The sequence below is a fragment of the Rhinolophus ferrumequinum genome, chromosome 21, assembly GCF_004115265.2.
Source record: "Rhinolophus ferrumequinum isolate MPI-CBG mRhiFer1 chromosome 21, mRhiFer1_v1.p, whole genome shotgun sequence".
Lineage (NCBI taxonomy): Eukaryota > Metazoa > Chordata > Mammalia > Chiroptera > Rhinolophidae > Rhinolophus > Rhinolophus ferrumequinum.
The window spans coordinates 26,922,221-26,939,811 of NC_046304.1; the positions used below are offsets into that span (position 1 = coordinate 26,922,221).

General features: G+C 38.7%; 2 protein-coding genes across 6 annotated transcripts in view; one reads left to right on the plus strand and one right to left on the minus strand.

The window, feature by feature from the left end:
- TRIM37 (tripartite motif containing 37) overlaps positions 1 to 17,591 on the plus strand; it is a 164,403-nt gene that overhangs the window by 83,372 nt on the left and 63,440 nt on the right. Inside the window, exons 25-26 of one of the 5 annotated variants that reach the window (XM_033091888.1) lie at positions 5,952 to 6,015; positions 8,017 to 9,772. The exons of 2 other annotated variants lie outside the window; for them this stretch is intronic. In XM_033091888.1, the coding sequence (XP_032947779.1) occupies positions 5,952 to 5,976 (25 nt within the window). In that variant the 3' untranslated portion in view covers positions 5,977 to 6,015; positions 8,017 to 9,772. Of the gene's footprint in view, positions 1 to 5,951; positions 9,773 to 17,591 lie in introns of those variants that run through there. 2 more of the 5 variants (XM_033091887.1, XM_033091890.1) reach the window with 2 other exon arrangements.
- Positions 5,758 to 17,591, minus strand: part of PPM1E (protein phosphatase, Mg2+/Mn2+ dependent 1E) — a 128,241-nt gene continuing 116,407 nt past the window's right edge. Inside the window, exons 5-7 of the mRNA XM_033091892.1 lie at positions 16,839 to 16,982; positions 16,537 to 16,630; positions 5,758 to 10,901 (exon numbers count right to left, since the gene is read on the minus strand). Coding sequence (XP_032947783.1) covers positions 9,841 to 10,901; positions 16,537 to 16,630; positions 16,839 to 16,982 — 1,299 coding nt within the window. The 3' untranslated portion in view covers positions 5,758 to 9,840. The remainder of the gene's footprint in view (positions 10,902 to 16,536; positions 16,631 to 16,838; positions 16,983 to 17,591) is intronic.

The window sequence follows — 17,591 nt, forward strand, 5'->3', positions numbered from 1 at the left end:
ATAATATGTATGGTCACTTTTTTCTCAAACGTTAGTTGGAAATATTTAAGTACTATAATCTTAGGAGAAGTAAGAATTGAGTGTTTTTTAAATTATGACTAACACGTTAGCATCGGCATGCTATTGTATAGTTATTAGGTAGTTTATCATGCAATGATCTATAACATTACTAATAAGGTCTTAAAAGCATTTCATTTGCTCTTAGGTGGAAATGTATTCATGTACGTTACATTTGATGAGATATTTTTAATCCAGGTTTCTCTTTATCTGTACAGTGTAATGGATGAAACTATAATGTAAAAATTTTGCACGTTTAATGTTGAGAGCAAACAATTGAAAGAATTGATTAGAATTTTTAATGAGGCGCATCAGAATCCATAAACACAAATGTGATTGACACTTTGAATCTCTCACAATTGCCTAGCTGTTTTTTATCCTGTACAGATTTAATGTAGATCTGAGTGCTTTTCCATGTGCCTTTATAATTCTTTTTATTTTCAAAATGTGGACAACCACATGTGGTTAAGAACTAAGAGAAGCTGGAGAATAGACTATTCAGTTGGGGAAATTAACTTGTAAAAGCATGAGTGAACTAGTCATGAGATTCACTTGGGATGGATGGATAGATAGATACAGATACAGATATAGATATAGATATATAGATATATGTAATTATATATTTATATATACACTCCCCTTAACTGCGGTTTTGCTTTCCATGGTTTCAGTTACCTGTGGTTTAAAAAGATTAAATGGAAAATCCCAGAAACAATTCATAAATTTTAATTGCGTGATGAAATCTGGTGCTATCTTGCTCCATCCCATCCAGGAAGGGAACCATCCCTTTGGTTGAGCGTATCCACTCTGTATATGCTGCGTGCCCATTAGTAACTTGGTAGCCGTCTCGATTATCAAATTGACTGTCAGGATCGCAGTGCTTGTGGTCAGGTGAGCCCTTATTTTACTTAATGGCGTCAAAGCACAAGAGTAGTAATACTGGCAATTCGGATATTCCAAAGAGAAGCTGTAAAGTGCTTCCTTTAAGTGAAAAGGTGAAAGTTTTCAATAAGGAAAGAAAAAAAAATGTATGCTGAGGTTGCTGAGATCTACAGTAAAAATGAATCTTCTATTTGTGAAATTGTGAAGAAGGAAAAAGAAATTTCTGCTAGTTTTCCTGTCACACCTAAAACTGCAAAAGTTAGGGCCACAGTGGGTAATAAGTGCTTAGTAAGGTGGAAAAGGCTTTAAGTTTGTGGGTTGAAGACACGAACAGAAAACATGTTCTGATTGAAGGCTGCATGTTGCACCAGAAAACACTGAACCCATATACAGACTTCACCAAGGGGTCCCTTAAAATGAGTGACACCAAGTAGGGGATGACTACCCACGGTTTTGGGCGTCCCCTGGGGATCTTGGAATCCCCCGTGGATAAGGGGGGATTACTGTCATAACCTTTGAGGTATCCCTCTGTCCTTATTGGGAGGGTTTTTTTTTTTTTTTAAGTCATAAATGTTCTTAAGCTTTGCTCTTATTTTTCATGACCTTGAGGTTTTTCAGCCAGTGGATTCCTCAGGTGTCAGTGACATTTGGATCATAGTATACTTGGATCTCGAGTATTTTTCTGGCTTTTTTTATGCTCAGGTTTGGTCTAAAAACAACCAGGACGCTGCCCTTAATTTTAGATGGAGAGTCGTTGAGACCCTTTTAAATTGAGTTCCTGTATACCCATTACCCAGCTTCTCCTTTTGTTAACATTTTACAGAACTGTAAATAGAACAGTGATCAAAACTAAAATTAGTCTTGTTTACAGTACTGTTAACTAAACTGCAGAAATTTGTTAAGTTTTCACCAGTTATTTCAATAATGTCCTTTTTCTGTTCCAGGATCCAATCTAGGATACCACATTGTATTTAGTTGTTGTGTTTCCTTAGTATCTTCCAGTCTGACAGCCCTTGGTCTTTCCTTGTCTTTCATAACCTTGACATTTTTGAAGACAGCCAATTACAGTTGACCCTTGAACAACGTGTTTGAACTGCGCAGGTCTACTTATATGTAGATTTTTTTCAATAAATGTGAGTATACAGTCAGCCCTCTGTATCCCTGGGTTTTGCATCTGCATATTCAACCACCTTTGGGTCAAAAACAGTCTAATGACTGTATGCGTTGTTCTGTGCCATTTTATATAAGGGGCTTGAGCATCCATGGATTTTGGTGACGGGGTTGGGGGGCGGTCCTAGTACTAATTCCCCACAGATAACTAGGGATAACTCTACTTAAGTCAGAAGTTATGCACAGACTTTCGACGACATGAGAAGTCAGTGCCCCTAACCCGTATGTTGGTTAAGGGTCAACTGTATAGAGTCTTCCTCTGTTTGGGTTTGTCTGACGTCTTCTCATCCTCAGTTGAGGTTATGCATTGTTGGGAAAGCTACCACAGAGGCCATAAGCCCTTCTGAATGAGTTGTATCAGAAGCTATGGGATGCAGACATCATTGGTGATGTTAATCTTGATTACTTGGTTAAGGTGTTGTCTGCCAGGATTCCCCACTATTTACTATTTTTCCCTTTGTAATTACTAAATATTGGGGCAAATACTTTGAGACTAAGCAAACATTCTGTTTCTGCTCTTAACCACTAATTTTAGCACCCAGTAGTGGATATTGCCTACGGTAATTAATATTGGCAGTGTTCTAAATGCTGGTTTTCTATTTCCCTGATTTCTCCCACATTTAGTAGAATTCTGTGAGGAAAAGTCCCTTCTTCTCCATTTGTTTATTCAGCTACTTATTTATATCAGTGTAGACTCACAGATATTTATTTTATTCTTTCAGTTATGATCTAGTGCTGTCATTATTTTAAGTTCAGTTGTTCCAGTTTAGGCTGTTGGAGGCTGTTTCAGCTTGGCCCCTGTAACCTTTTGATATGTTTCCATCCTTCTCCTTCCCTCCCTTCCCTGACCCTACAAGATGCTCCAGGCTCATCTTGTATTATTTTCCGTGCTCTTTTTTTAGACCATGGTATTTAGAAACAAAGATTTGGGTGCTGCTGTGCTTATTGTCACTAGAGTGTCACTGCTTCTAGTCCCTCTCAGTGGAGAGAATTAAAAATGTGTCTATACTTTTGCAAACACATCTAAATGTACCGTGTTTCCCTGAAAATAAGACCGGGTCTTATATTAATTTTTGCTCCAAAAGACACATTAGGGCTTATGTGCAGGGGATGTCATCCTGAAAAATCATGCTAGGGCTTATTTTCCAGTTAGGTCTTATTTTCGGGGGAACACGGTAATCTCTTGTTTGTATGTATATGTCCACGTTTTTTAAGAAGAAAAACCATGTGTGTCTATATTGATCCCTGCCAACCCCAGTCCAACTCCACAGCACTCATTTTAGCCTTCCCTTTTATTTATTATATCTTTCTCTAACAGCCTGGCTTTCATTAGCTATAATATACTTACTTACGTGTTCAATCCTTATACATAAACCAAGTAGTTTCAGAAGCATTGACTTACACCTTGTGAGAAACAAATTGATCAGCTACAGTCCAGTGTTTGTGTACAGCTTTTCATATCATGTCAGAAACACTTTCCCAATGTTATTTAGGTATTGACATTAGTTCTTTTCCTCCCTAGCTATCTCTTCAGTGTGATGATGTGGTCATTTGTAATGTAGTTTAGATTCATCTGTTTATACTCTGCATTCTATCTGCCCACACACATCCTGGTAGATTTTTAAATTTACATATATTAAAATGCAGTTTTTGTGGCATATACAGTTCTGTGGGGTTTGACAAATAGAGTCGTGTTATTTGCCATCATACAGAACAGTGCAATCCTTGGGCTGGCTCTTTATAGGTATACCCCTCCCCACCACCCCCAGCCTCTGGCAACTTCGATCTGTTCTCTGTCCTTTTAGGTTTCCCTTTTCCAGAGTGTCATATAAATAGAATTACACAATACGTAGCCTTTTGCTTTAGCGTAATCCAGTTATGTTTCAACCGTCTTGTGGGAATTAGTATTTCATTCTTCTTTATTGCCGAATAGTATTTCACTGTATGAGTGCACCAGTTTATTCATTTACCCATTGAAGGACATTTGGATTATTTCCAGTTTGGGGTAATTATGAACTTTATTAACATTTGTGTGAATATAAGTTTTCATTCTCAAGGGTAATACTGTGTTTCCCCGAAAATAAGACCTAGCCAGATAATCAGCTCTAATACGTCTTCTGGAGCAAAAATTAATATAAGACCCAGTATTTTATATTTTTATATTTTATTTTCATTTAATTTAATTATTAAGACCCGGTCTTATATTAATTTTTGCTCCAAAAGATGCATTAGAGCTGATGGTCCAGCTAGATCTTCTTTTCAGGGAAACACGGTATATGCCTTGGAGTGGGATTGCTGGGTATATAATAAGAGAATTTGCTGGCTTTGTCCCTGGTTCTTGGGATATAGCCTCTAAGTGCTTAGAATTTCCTGAGTGATAAGAGTGTCTTTATTTATGGTGGGTCCTGACAGCTTATGCTAATGAGATGACTCAGGATGGGGGCTGGCCATGCCAGAATGACTAATCATGTGATTAGAGGATTGGGGCTCTGAGTCATGTGATATCAGCCTGAAGAGTTCAGCCTCATTTCTGGTCAGTCAGTCATGCCTACGTAAGGAAACCCCAATAAGAATTTAGCACACTAAAGCTCTGAGGTGCTTCCAGGTTGGCTGTCCTCTGTATTGTTATGCATCCGTGTTTCAGGAGGGTACCATGTCCTGATCACAAGGAAGCCGCACAGTGGGCCTGTCCTAGACCTTACCCTATGTGTCTCTTGTTTTTGCCTGGTTCGGATTTATATCCTTATAAAACTATATTTGTATTTTCCTGAGTTCTGTGAGCTATTCTAGTGCATTATCAAACCTAAGGGCGGATGACGGGAACTCCCAAATTTGTAGTCAGAAATGAGGGTGGTGGCCTGGGATCCCCTAACCTAGAGCTGGTATCTGCAGTGAGAGCAGACTATGGAGGAGGGACTTTGCCCAGAACCCGGGAAGTTTGGCCTAACACCAGGTAGTTGGTGTTAGAATCATTGCACTGAGTCGCATGGTAGGTATACGCTTAACTTTGTAAGAAACCCCCAAACTTTTCCAGAAGTGCCACTGCCATTTTGTATTCCCAATAGCAACTGAGGGTTCCAGTTACATCCCATAAACACTTTGTACTGCATATTGTTAATTTTAGCCATTCTAATGAGTATGTAGTGATACTCATTTGGCTAATATTTTGTTGAGTTTTGCATCTATATTCATGAGGGATATCGGTCTGTAGTTTTGGTGTTGCGGCTTCATCTAATTTGGTATCAGAGTGATGCTGACCTAGTAAAAATGAATCTTCTCTTTCCCGGAAGAGAATATGTAGAATTGGTATTATTTATTCCTTAAATATTTGATAGAATTTGCCAGTGAAACTATGTGGAAGGAGATTTCCTTTTCTTTCGTGTGTGATTTGGGTATTTATCCTGCTGGGTGTTCTGAGCTTGGATCTATGGTTTGGCGTCTATAATTAATTTTGGAAAATTCCCAGCCATTATTTCTTCTGCCCCATTATATAGCAACACTTAGCAAATTTTCGTTTTAAAATGTTCCTACTCTAAAGTTTATGAAAACTACTACTTCCAGGATTTTATTTTCAGTTCTAAGGGAAGCAGCCTAAATCTTTGAGCACTAAATAACATCTTTCCTTTGAATAAAAAGACAAATGACCAGTGGTTTTAAATTGCTGGGTTTTATTAAGATATTGGCAAAATTTCAACATACTTCTTACCTGAATGAACAGTTTTAATAAATAAAACACGAAGGATCACTCATGATTACAACTGAACTCAGAAATGAGCGGTAGAGCGTAAATTGATAAATTTACTTGGTAAGAAATGATTCACTGCATTCGCTTTACTCCATAGGGAATTCTTTGCAGAAAAAATATGAACAAGAGAACAAAGCCTGTCTCACCAAAGAGCACCTAGAGTAGTTAACGAGGATGCATGTGGATTAATTATCTAACCATCAAAGTTTATTAGAGTTATTTCCTTTTCCAAACAACTGCTCTGTCAGTCTGGAGTTCCCTATCTTAGTTCATATTTTCTAATTAGTACAATAAATAGTATTCAAAATAGAAAATAAAATGCCACTAGAGGAAGTAACAGTTTTTTTCAACACAGTACCATTTGTCTGGAAAATAGTTGTTATAATACTGGTGGTATCTTGTTTTAAGAAAAATCATCTAAGCTATTCACAGGTTAGAACAGAAGAGTGGGCGGGCATTTGTCCTTTAATGTCACATGGTTTTAAAAGGTGAGAAAAGTATGTTCTTACTTTTGCTAATTAATATGCAAAGAACAATTGTCCCAAATTATGATGTGACCGAAACTATAGTATCCCCTTTTATGGCCTTGCTTGAGGTGAGAATGATCATTGAGTGAACAAATTATGGAAAACATCAAAATGATAATTTAAGATCACTTTCTTACAAAGCTCGGCAAGCCTTTGATGGGGAAGGAAGTACTTGAACCCCAGCAGTTTTTTCTGCAAACACTGACCTAACTTTATGCATCATTTTCATCTGCCCATTGGATGTTGCACCTCTTACTGGCATCAGTGGAGTGTAGTTGTCATGAAGACGCTGTACCACCAGCTGACATTCCACTATAGACGCTGACATTCAGAATTCAACTCTGACATTGACATTGTTGACATTGTCCTAGGAAAAAAGGTGTTACTTTCAAGGATCCTCCTAGTTAAATGCAACCGTAACTTTCATCTTATTAATTCAAGGACAGTGGATGGCACTTCTAGGTAAAGAAAAAGTATATACATGTGTTTCCACCACTGTCTAGTACAGACCGAACTGGGACTGATAGTCCCAGTGTTTGGTGTGATAATGCTGCTTAACATGAGATCTCCGTCAACAGTACACATCGAGAAAGTGAACAAAGGAAGCCTTTCAGTTAGGGATTGATTCCCTTTGAAACTCACAGTGAATGTACAAGGAGTTTGTAATGACTTCGCTTGGTGACTTGAAGTCCATTTCCCTAACCGATGCTATACTTTCTTGTTTATACTTATTTTACTATTTCCTATTCTAACAAAACTTTAGCAGGCAAACAAATTGATGCAGATCGTGTTAAATTCAAAAAGGGATACTGCCACTCTTAAAGAGACTGAGTGTAGAACTTTCACCACCACTAAATTACACAATGAGTAAAAGTACAAAACATAATTCACAGACTATACCTCAGCATTAACAGTTAATATGTATTATATAGATACTTTTATATCGGTCTAATATTTTTACAATCACCAGGTAACACCATCATTAAGTACAAGTTACAGAAATGTGTAGAAACCATTAGAAGGGGTACTTATTGCTTACATCAGCAAGCAGCAAATAAGGGCACAGGCTTTGAACTGAAGGGAACTACTTTCTATCATCAGTGGCATTAAGATATAACACTGCATTTCACAAAGCACTGCTTTATCTAGTTTCTAGAACCAAGAGCAGCATATATTCAGACCAATAACCACTACTTTAATATCTATTAGAGAATTTTAAAGGACTTACCTTACAAATGGTACTTATCTACTCTATAAATATGCATGTTGTGGATGAATGAAAATTTGCTATTTTTTACAATATTGTTTTATAACTTGACCACACTAGAACTACTTTGATTTATTTTCTAGAGGGCTGCTGGTATGAGAATGGAGTTAACACTGCTTATATAGTCAAACCTACAAGATCCAGACCCTTAAACACGTGGTCTGTGTTCATCCCAATTTCATCCAACCATTTTTCCCCACTGAAAAAAAACCTATCACTTGTACCCTCTTTCCTTTCACCTTTATTCTGATCAAAAACATCAACTATAGACAACTATAGAAAATCTTTAAAAAATATGTTTAACTGGCTAAATGCTCTGGATTATAATACACCAATACTCTGCTACCTCTGTTTTCTTGTTTCTTTAGATAATTTGATTCGAAACTGACACTGCACCTGACGGGTTTGTTTACAAGATCTGGGCTTCAGGAAATGAAAGATGTGAGTGAGGTCCGTGTTGGGGGTAAAGGAAAGCACTGGGTGGTGGTGATTCTGGCACTGTAGTTGGGGCCATGTTCACTCCCTCTTTTCAGCCGTGTGTCACAAGACTTGAGAAAACAAATACTGAAAATCTACTTACATCCAAATTTTTAAAATAAAACCTATAGATTAATGATCTGATTCTTGCTGAAGTGAAGCTGTTTTTACTTATTTGACATAGATATACTGGCACCCAAAATATGCTACAGTCCTCTATGTTTTTAAAATCCAGGAATTTTAGTACTCCATTATGGATCTGGGGAACATAAATTGCATTATTACGTAAAAACATGATTAGGCAGTGGACATTTCTCGGCAAGAGCATTTAATCCCTTGCTAGTATGAGTGACCGAGCACTACAGCAGGTACCTCCTGTCCATTGGCAGGGCTGGTCCATGGCTGACTTGGGGAGGGTGAAATGTCACGTGGACACATTCCTGATTCTCAGAATCAGAGGCTGCTTCACTGAATGAACCTGATTGTTTATTTGCTGTCTTTAGTTGAAGATATGCTTCTGGCTTGAAACTGCAGGAATGGCAAAAAGCAGACAATTTAAAAATATCAAATACAAATAAATACTGAAATGAGAAACATGTCCTATCTGCAATCTGAGGTTGCACGTAGCAGGACTCGGGGCGTTCTCCATTCATAACTAAGCAGACCTTAGTCTAAGTATAATCTGCGCTCTCCTGTACGCTTGGCCTCTGGGCTCACTTTAGTCAGTACTTGCAGTCTCTTCACACCAATTCCTTTATTCCCTTGGGGGAAACAGTTTTAGAGAGGTCAAAACTAGTATTTTTCATTCTCCAAAACCACTTTTTATAGTAGCATATGCCTTTGCTGTCTGTGACCTTAAAAAAAGGCAGAAAAAAAGAAATATTACTTTTCTTTTTAAATGGCAACTTGATTCTAGTATATTTATACCTTACATCATCTCCATTAAACAGATGAAGGTACAGTGAAAAACATGTTAGCATCATAGGTTAAAACCAGTTGTCAGCGATCTTCTAAAATTACAAATGATAAAAATTCTGCCGAAAGCACCATAGCAGGTCATGAAACTCCCAAATAGCTACAGCCCTAGGAAATACTTTTACATTCAAAAAATTTTCATAGTCTTTTATGTTACAGAAAAAAAATCAGTAAATCTTTATGACTATACGCTGCCTTACAAGTCTGAGAATATGACATTTTTACACTAGGTTTCTACTTTCATTGTTACTAGTTAAAACCCATATGGCTTTTAGTCTTTCATTTACCAACCAGAAAAAGGGGGGGAGGCATTTCCCTCCCCAGTCTTTTAAGGAACATTCCCCAACTAAATCTAATTCTGCATTACGCTTTCCATAGCTATATTAGGCACATCAGACCAGATTTCAACTGCGTTGAGATTTTTCAACACTATATATCCTGACTAAAATAACTAACTCGCAAGCTTCCACTAGTGACGTGGGGTGGGGGTTGTATGTAGGTGTAGAGCTACATCACAGGGATCAGTTGTATAATTTTGCTAGTGAAACTGCCAATTATTTTCTTTAGATTGAAAATACTGTATTTTGAGTTTCCTAGAGATATATTTACATTTAAGAATTGAGCCATCCACGTCTTCGTAATGAAGCACATAGGTTTCAGAAATGTCTACCTTGTTCTACTCTGCTAGTGGTGTTATTATGGGGGGGCGGGAGCTAGCTAGCCTACTTTAAAGAGAATTATTATATTTTACAGCTCTGGGGAAGGTCTGGATATGGGATATCATTACTCTTTCTGAGTTTCCTCATCATGTTGTCACTATACTCTTTCCAACTATTTTGCCTCCATGGCAGAGAACTTCTTAACATCCTATTTCTCTTCCCACTTCGAATAAGTGAAGACAGGCTGGTGCCTACTTTGTGGGAAGGCTCTTGAGCAGAGAAAAATGCGTTAAACTTTGGATTAAACCTGAATCTGTGCCGCCTCCTTGAGTAGTGGTAGCGTAAATGAGATAATCTAGAAACTCTCTTTCCCAGTAATTTGAACTGTTCATTTTCCAACCTAGAACAGACAGGAGACAAGCTCTCCATTCTGTGCATCTGCTGCCCTGTTGAACCCAAATTAAAGGAAGAGGGAAACATTCTAGCACCACTCCGTTCAGGCAATGATGATTGAGCTGATTTTTTCTCCATTATTAGCTCATTAATAAGATTTGCTTTCTTTGGTGCACCAGCGCCAAACATCTCAACTGGTGGCAAAAACTGAGCACTTTGAGGTTTGCTTGCTTCTATTTGTGTGAGATCTAGGTAGCCTGGGTCCTCCAGCACGTTGGTTTGGGACCCTGGGCTCAGGCTAGTTCTATCAGTGAATGAATCCACACGCCCGTCATAGCCTAGATCGGCTGGTGCTGAGCACTGGTGCTGAGGCCAAGGGCGTTTGCTCTCTCCATGATTCTCCTTATCATCCCCACCATCTTCTTGCCCTCCTTGAAAAGAGTTCTCTGTCCAATCTGATTCCTCACTAACATTTACAGCTTTGTTCATGTCCCTCAGGAATACCACAATAACAGTGATATTATCACTTGACCCAGCATCACGAGCTGACGCCACTAATTTGTGGGCGACCATGCTACTGTCTCCATTATTCTCCTTCAGGTGGTCAGACACGACCTTCACTGCCTCGTCAGGGTTCACGGTGTCGTAGAAGCCATCGCAGGCCAGAATGAGGTAGTCTTCTGTTCCATCCAAAACAGTAGAGGCAGAATCAGCATCCCCACAGATGTATGGCTTATGTTCAGCATCTCCTGTGGGAATTAGAAGGTAGGTCAGAGTTTGGTTTAACTTGCATGTAAGAATGTTTATGGCCAATGCTAAGACTCTGATCACAATCTGCTGAATTGTGATACGAATTTATGAGAAAGAATTTATAAGCTAGTTATAGATAAACCACTTGAATTCTCTGCTAATCAGATGCTGCTCACTCCATATTCGCAGTTAAATAATTGCCATTCACTGGGCTTAATTTCTTATCTAGTTTAGACTTTGCATCTTGTGCCTGTAGCTATGACTTAGGCTTAGCTGAGCAAGGCAATGAATGTCAAATCTAAATTTGTTGCTGTACGGAAAAATCCAATTCTACGTAAGCAAACCTTGTTGATTTAGTAGCTCTGTTCTTTTACTGGCGGTTAGGTTTGATTTGAGATTTGAGAACAAGTCCACATTGAAAAACCAAAGTTCTGATCACTCTCTTCATTAAACACTTAATTTTTGTTCTGCCCCTGTTTAGAAATCAGTAGCTTCATGCTATGAGCACAGAGGAAGGTTTGAGTTACAGGGGATTTTTAAAAATCAAGTCCAAATCCCTTGAGCCAGTAAAAGTCATCCCAAGCCTCTGACAAGGTAACTAGAATGTTAGCCTCTTGGTTCCCAGTCCTGTTTGCTTTTCATTTTTTAAACGCTGCTTTGCATTCTACTTGTAGAGAACAGTCAGAAAGTGTATGATAATTTTTCTTGTCTTCAGAGACTACCATATTCTTGCTTTCTTCATATGTCTCTGATCTTCTGTTTTTATTGCTGTCGTTCATTCTCCATTTGTGAACAACTGTGAGAACCCCCCTCGCCCCAAGCCCTACTGGGCCTTTATTTCTCTCTTTCCTTGCTTAGCTCATCCACTTACAGAATGACATTTGAGCTGGGCCTTGAAGGATCGTTAGTTGTCACCAGGCAGAGTTGAGGGAACAGAATTAGCAAAGACAGAGAGGCAACTGTTAGGCAGTAATGTGTAGTTGAGTACAGAGTGCTTGGAGTAGAGATGGACTGGAGACATCAGGCCCACGAGCTAGGTTTCTGTCACCAGACTGCTAAAATCATCCATCATCTACCGTGCATGCTGGAGCTTTCAGATCCAGTGCACTTCCAAATCCATTCATTTTCTTTTAGGTATTTGGTGAAAGCCTAGCAAAAGGGTCCTCAGCCATTGGGTAGCCAAATAGCTTATTACTACAACAGGGACACTCATTTACTTCTTTACATAAAAAACACAGACTATCGAGCAATAATTCCTAGATTAGGGTATCATAACTCATTGGTAAACAATAGTTTTTAAAAATGTACAAGGTGCTTTATCATTTGTAAAGTAGTGGCACGGATCTTAGCGGTTAAGGATGCCAGCACTAGAGTCAGAGAGTCAGACTGCCTGCGTCCAAATCCTAGCACTAGTTAGAAATCCTCATAGTTACTGTGCTTTCCATTGCACTAAGACGGAACGTTCTGACCAGGGGAAAATAAAGTGAAGATAAATATACTTAAGTGATCTGCCTCTATTATCACTGTTTCTAGTATGTGTTCCAGGTTCTCTCCTACCCAAGTAAGATTCTCTCTAACATTTCACATCACTGTTTAATCCTCAGATAAGCTCAGAAAGCTCAGGAACCCTATGGATAAGTGCTAGCGCCAGTGTGGGCTAAGTGTCCTACCCAGCAGGTTGCATGACGGGATACCCTGAACAACAGATACTTAATATAATTACCTGTGTTAGTTTATCTATAAGATAAGAAACTCTTTTTCATACAGTAGCCAGAACCATCTTCCTCAAGCTTGGTTTTGATTTTGTCAACTCCACTTTATGATACCTTTTAATTAGCCTGTTAAAGCTAATTAAACTTCCAGTCATGGCCTTCAGTGTCCTCCACAATCCACTTTACAAATTTCTCCATCCCCTACTCTGACTGTATTATTATCATCATCATTATTTTCTGAATTCCAGCTCTAAAAATAAATGTGATCTGAGTCATACTGTTCCCAAAAATCTTGTTTTAGTGCTTCAATTAAAAGTCTACTGCAACTGTTAGTTTAGAACAGAACATACAAAGATTTGCACAGAGAAAACGCTGCCAGAATTCTGGCTTTTCACCTGCTCTACTGTTGGATGTCAAATTCATGACATTTCGCCCCCAAATTTGGTAGGAGGGCATGATTATCCATTTCATGGTAGAAATGGCAACATCCTTTTGTCTTCAACCTCCTCTCTCCATATGCTGGGAAACATCATGCTTTTGTCAGCTTTGGATCATAAATCTGAAGGGCTCATGGGGAGAAACATTTTAAAATCTTTTCATTTCTAAAGCTTTCAGTGTCATTTTTTTCTATGTAGAGTTGAACTCTGCTTAGGAGTCCTTTTGCATGTCCCTATTCCATGAGCTTTCTAAATCTCACATTGTTCAACCCTCCCTTTCCAAGTTACTGGATTTCAGGAGATGGCCTAATTTCCTACTTCAAAGAAAATTAAGTTTATCAGGCCTGAATTCCCTCAATTCCTCCCCAACTCCCCATTTCTTCTTTTTTTATCTGTAGAGATTCACCTATATCAGCTACCGTTTTCTCAGAGAAAGAGGTGTCCTTTCCATTCTCAAAGCTAACCTGTGCTGTTGGACCTGTCTCTCTAGGGCTCTGGCTTCTCTCTCATCTTCAGTTTCTCTTCTGCTTGTCTCTTCTTTTATCCTACAAACATGGTCTGATCTAAAATCTCATCCTAAAAACAGTAAAAGCAACCCTTTCCCAAATTGGCTTTTCCCTCAAGCCACCACACTATTTCCCTTCACCACCAAATTGTCCAAGAAACCAAATCTACATGTGCTGCTGTGTTATTACTCATTTTCTCTCACCTGATTGTTTTCTTGTTTTTCCACCTATTAAACCAAAACACTTCTCTCAAATGTTGCCAATTATATAGTAAGTCTTTGCTTAACGTCCTCAATAGGTTCTTTGACTTTGCATGAAACAACATAAAATGAAACCAGTTTACCACGGGCTTGACAAGAGTTAGGTTCCTACAGCATCTCATCAATGTTATAATGACAAGACGGTGAACGAAACATTATTCAAGGACCTGTTGTGTTTCCTATTTTCAAAATACCAGGTCTTTTTTTTAACCCACTTTTCCCTTGACCCCTGCAGCACTTGACCTTGCTGACTACTTACTCCTAGAAACCCGTTTCCCCTAGCACCCAAGATACACTGCTTCTATAACGGATCCCTTTTCTGTCTTCTTCACTGGCTCCTTCACTTAATAATAGCACTAACAATTACTGTGTGCTAAGACTGGCAGGCAGGGTGCTAAGTGTGGTGCATGTATATACCATTTAATACAAAAACTCCATGAATTAACTGCTGTTACTATTCATACTTTACAAAGGAACAAATAGACACAGCGATGTTAAGTAAACTTTCCAAGCCCCACAACTTGTAAAATGGCAGATCCAAGATACAAACCCAGAAAGCATGACTTCGTTATGTTATTCTACCTTAAATTTGAGCCTCATCCTTGGTCTGTCCCTCTTCACACTGCATATTCTTCCTGGGCAACGTCATCCGTGCCTATAGTTTCACAGGTCGCTAATATTATTGCCCAGACTGGATGACTTCTCAAATCTCTAGCTACACCTCAGAACTCTCTGCTAAGCTCCAGATCTGTATTTCCAACTGCATATAAATGATCTCTTCCAAGACATCCCACAAGTACCTGGAATATAAAATAGGTCCAAAATGAACTCATTATCTGCCCTTCCCACACCCAAAGTTGCTGTTGCTTTATTACAAATGCTTTATCATCTTCAGTCACACGAGTCAGAAACCTGGAAGTTAGTTTTCCTCTTCCCCCACAGCCTGTCATTTCTGTCTCATCAATGTATGCCCTCTCCTCTGTATCCTGTTTAGCTGTCGTCTGTAACAAACGGGATCACCAGCCTCCTGAATTACTGCTCATCTAGGCTTTCTAGTCTAGTCTGTCTTCCATTTGCCATCATTACAAATACCTTACAAATACAAACCTGATCACAAGGGTCCCTCTGCTCATTCACCTGGGAAAGCCCCTCACAGCCTGACACCCACACTTCCCTCGTACCACTCCCACCCACTGCCCCCGCCTCTTGGACTGGCTGCTGTTCCTGAAACACCATGTGCTCTTTCAGGTGCCCGTGGGTTTGTGTTCCCCTGTACCAGTAATTTCTTCCCTGAACACTGTCGTCCATCCAACTCCAAAGTCACTTCCTCTGTGAAGTCTGCCTTATTCTCTTAGATTGTCACTTATTCAAGGGCATTCTTCCCCTGCTGTAGTTTCCCCTTGTGTTGTATTTTTAGAAACAAGAAAAAGCAAGTGTCCTCCAGTAAAGCTGGTTCTGTAACAGGCATTAAAGATCCCTCTCAATACTCTGACAAAGACAGGCAGATCAAGAGGAAGAGGTCTTTGGCTGGAATTGTCAAAAACTAATTCTGTATGGAGGGCTGTTTTAGAAATGGGAAGTATCCCCGATACGGCCTCATTGCAGAGTTCTTAGTAACTCCCTCAGTCATAAGGTAAAGCCCACTTGCAGTTTTTGAGGAGGCATTTGCAGAATTTTTCTTTCTCTCAGCTTTCAGCAGCTCACATTTGGGCCACTTCACAGCTTGTAGGCACCTTACCAAAGGGCAGGAGGAGCTCACATCAGTGGTGAAACTGAATCAGTCCCCTGAGATTTCGTTAATGTTCTAGAATTTTGGGGTAATGATAAGCAAAATTTGGAGATCAGATGTGAATTCCAGTTAGCCATGCTATCCCTGTACCAAACTGCTTCATTTCGTTAGGAGGCAGTGACTAAGAACTGCAGTAGAAATGCATATCTCCCATTAGACACACACATAGATTTACTTTTTAAAAAACCAGAAAATGAAGCTAAGCCATGAAGCCTAAAATAATAAACCCAGGTGCCAAAGTGAAAGAAAGACAGAAATTGGACTATATATAGCACAACTCTTTGAACTTGCACTTGGTCCAGTCAACTTAGCTGTTTACTCTCTCAAGGTTTAGACAGAGTTTTGTTAACTTTCCACTTCTTTTTAAGAATTTAGGTCCCAGGGAGTAGATTCTTTGAAACCCAGGGTTGTCTAGCAAATTATTATATTGCTCATATGGAAAGTTATTTTCATCTAAAAAGCACAATGTTTTTCCTGTCAATTTGTTTTCTGTTGTTTATATCATTTTAGAATTCATTAAAAAATATTGAAAGATATACACAAGGTAAAATATGTAAAATATGTGGGGGAGCCTTCCATTCTCTGGAAATTACTGACTTAAACTAAATATGAACCAAAATGGAATGAAATGAGGATCACTGTGGTTTTAAGCAGATCTGTGTACCAAAGATCAAAGGTTTCCATTTTAAAAAAAAAGATAGAAACTAGTAAGTTCTGCATTTCTCAATATAGTTCCCTTTTAACATGGAACTTAAGTATATAAATGAGTAGGTTAATTCAATAATTAAAAGAGGCATCATCCAACTGTTATTTTAAATAATAACACTGATAATATAAATTATCACAGGGTCCCTTCCATCAGAGTTAATATAAGACAATGAGCCAGAAGAGAACAGTTTTAGAGAAACACAAATAATTGTTTTTTCCTACCAATAGCTCTGGAGACAGACAGACTTCCATTCACCCTCCAGGCACCAAACCAGACTACACAACCTCCAAGGGCTTCAATTCGCTGCTTTTCATCCTAAACAGCAATGCAATAAAAGAAGCAAATAATTAGATTCAGGATTTATTCATCTCCCTTAACAGTAAACAACATAAAATACTTATCAGCTTCTCTTTATTTCTCTTTTGGAAGGTGGGCATGGTTGTGAGATAATAGTGCTAATTATGGTAAATACGTGAATCTTAATTAATTAGAAAACCATCTTTGTGGGACAGACCATACTTACCTCCCTGTCCGGTTTGTGTGGCTTCATTAGTTCAACAGCTTGGCCCCTTCTCACAAGCATAACCTGGGAATCACCCACCCAGGCCACATGCAGCACGTTGCCTCTGATAAACGTCACCACTCCTGTGGTCCCACATCTTAAGCTCTGGAAATAGTTTAAATACAAGTAGAGTCAGTAACAATAAATAGATATCAAATTCTCATTGAAAAGCAATTTATAGTTGATAATAGACATTTCAGTTGGGAGCTAGACTATTAACTCGATTTCACAAATAAATAGCAATTCCTATTTAATTCAAATTTCTCATTTGTATGTGCATATATGTATGTATGTGTGCACACACAGACCCAATTTGATCTGTGATATGCAAGACGGGGATGATTATTAATTCCATTTTATATACAGGTAAGCAAACTATGGCAGGTTATGTGACTTGTCCAAGGGCAGGTAACCGATTAGTACACAAAAGAGAAATGAAATTCTTTTTCCTCCCAGTCCAGTGCTGAATCCATTATAGCAACCCTAAGAGTACAGATTACCATACTCTGGTCTCTGTTTTGTTACTGACCTACTGTATGTCTCGGAGGAGAGTCCTAGCTTTACAAAATAACATATAGCATCTGACTGCTACATAAATGCTCCCATTCTCTGGATATTAAGAGAGGAGCTAAGAGATAACATACATTCCCTGGAGTGGTAAGATACTTATTTATACCTCAAACAAAAGAACTCCTCTACAATAATTTTAGGGGC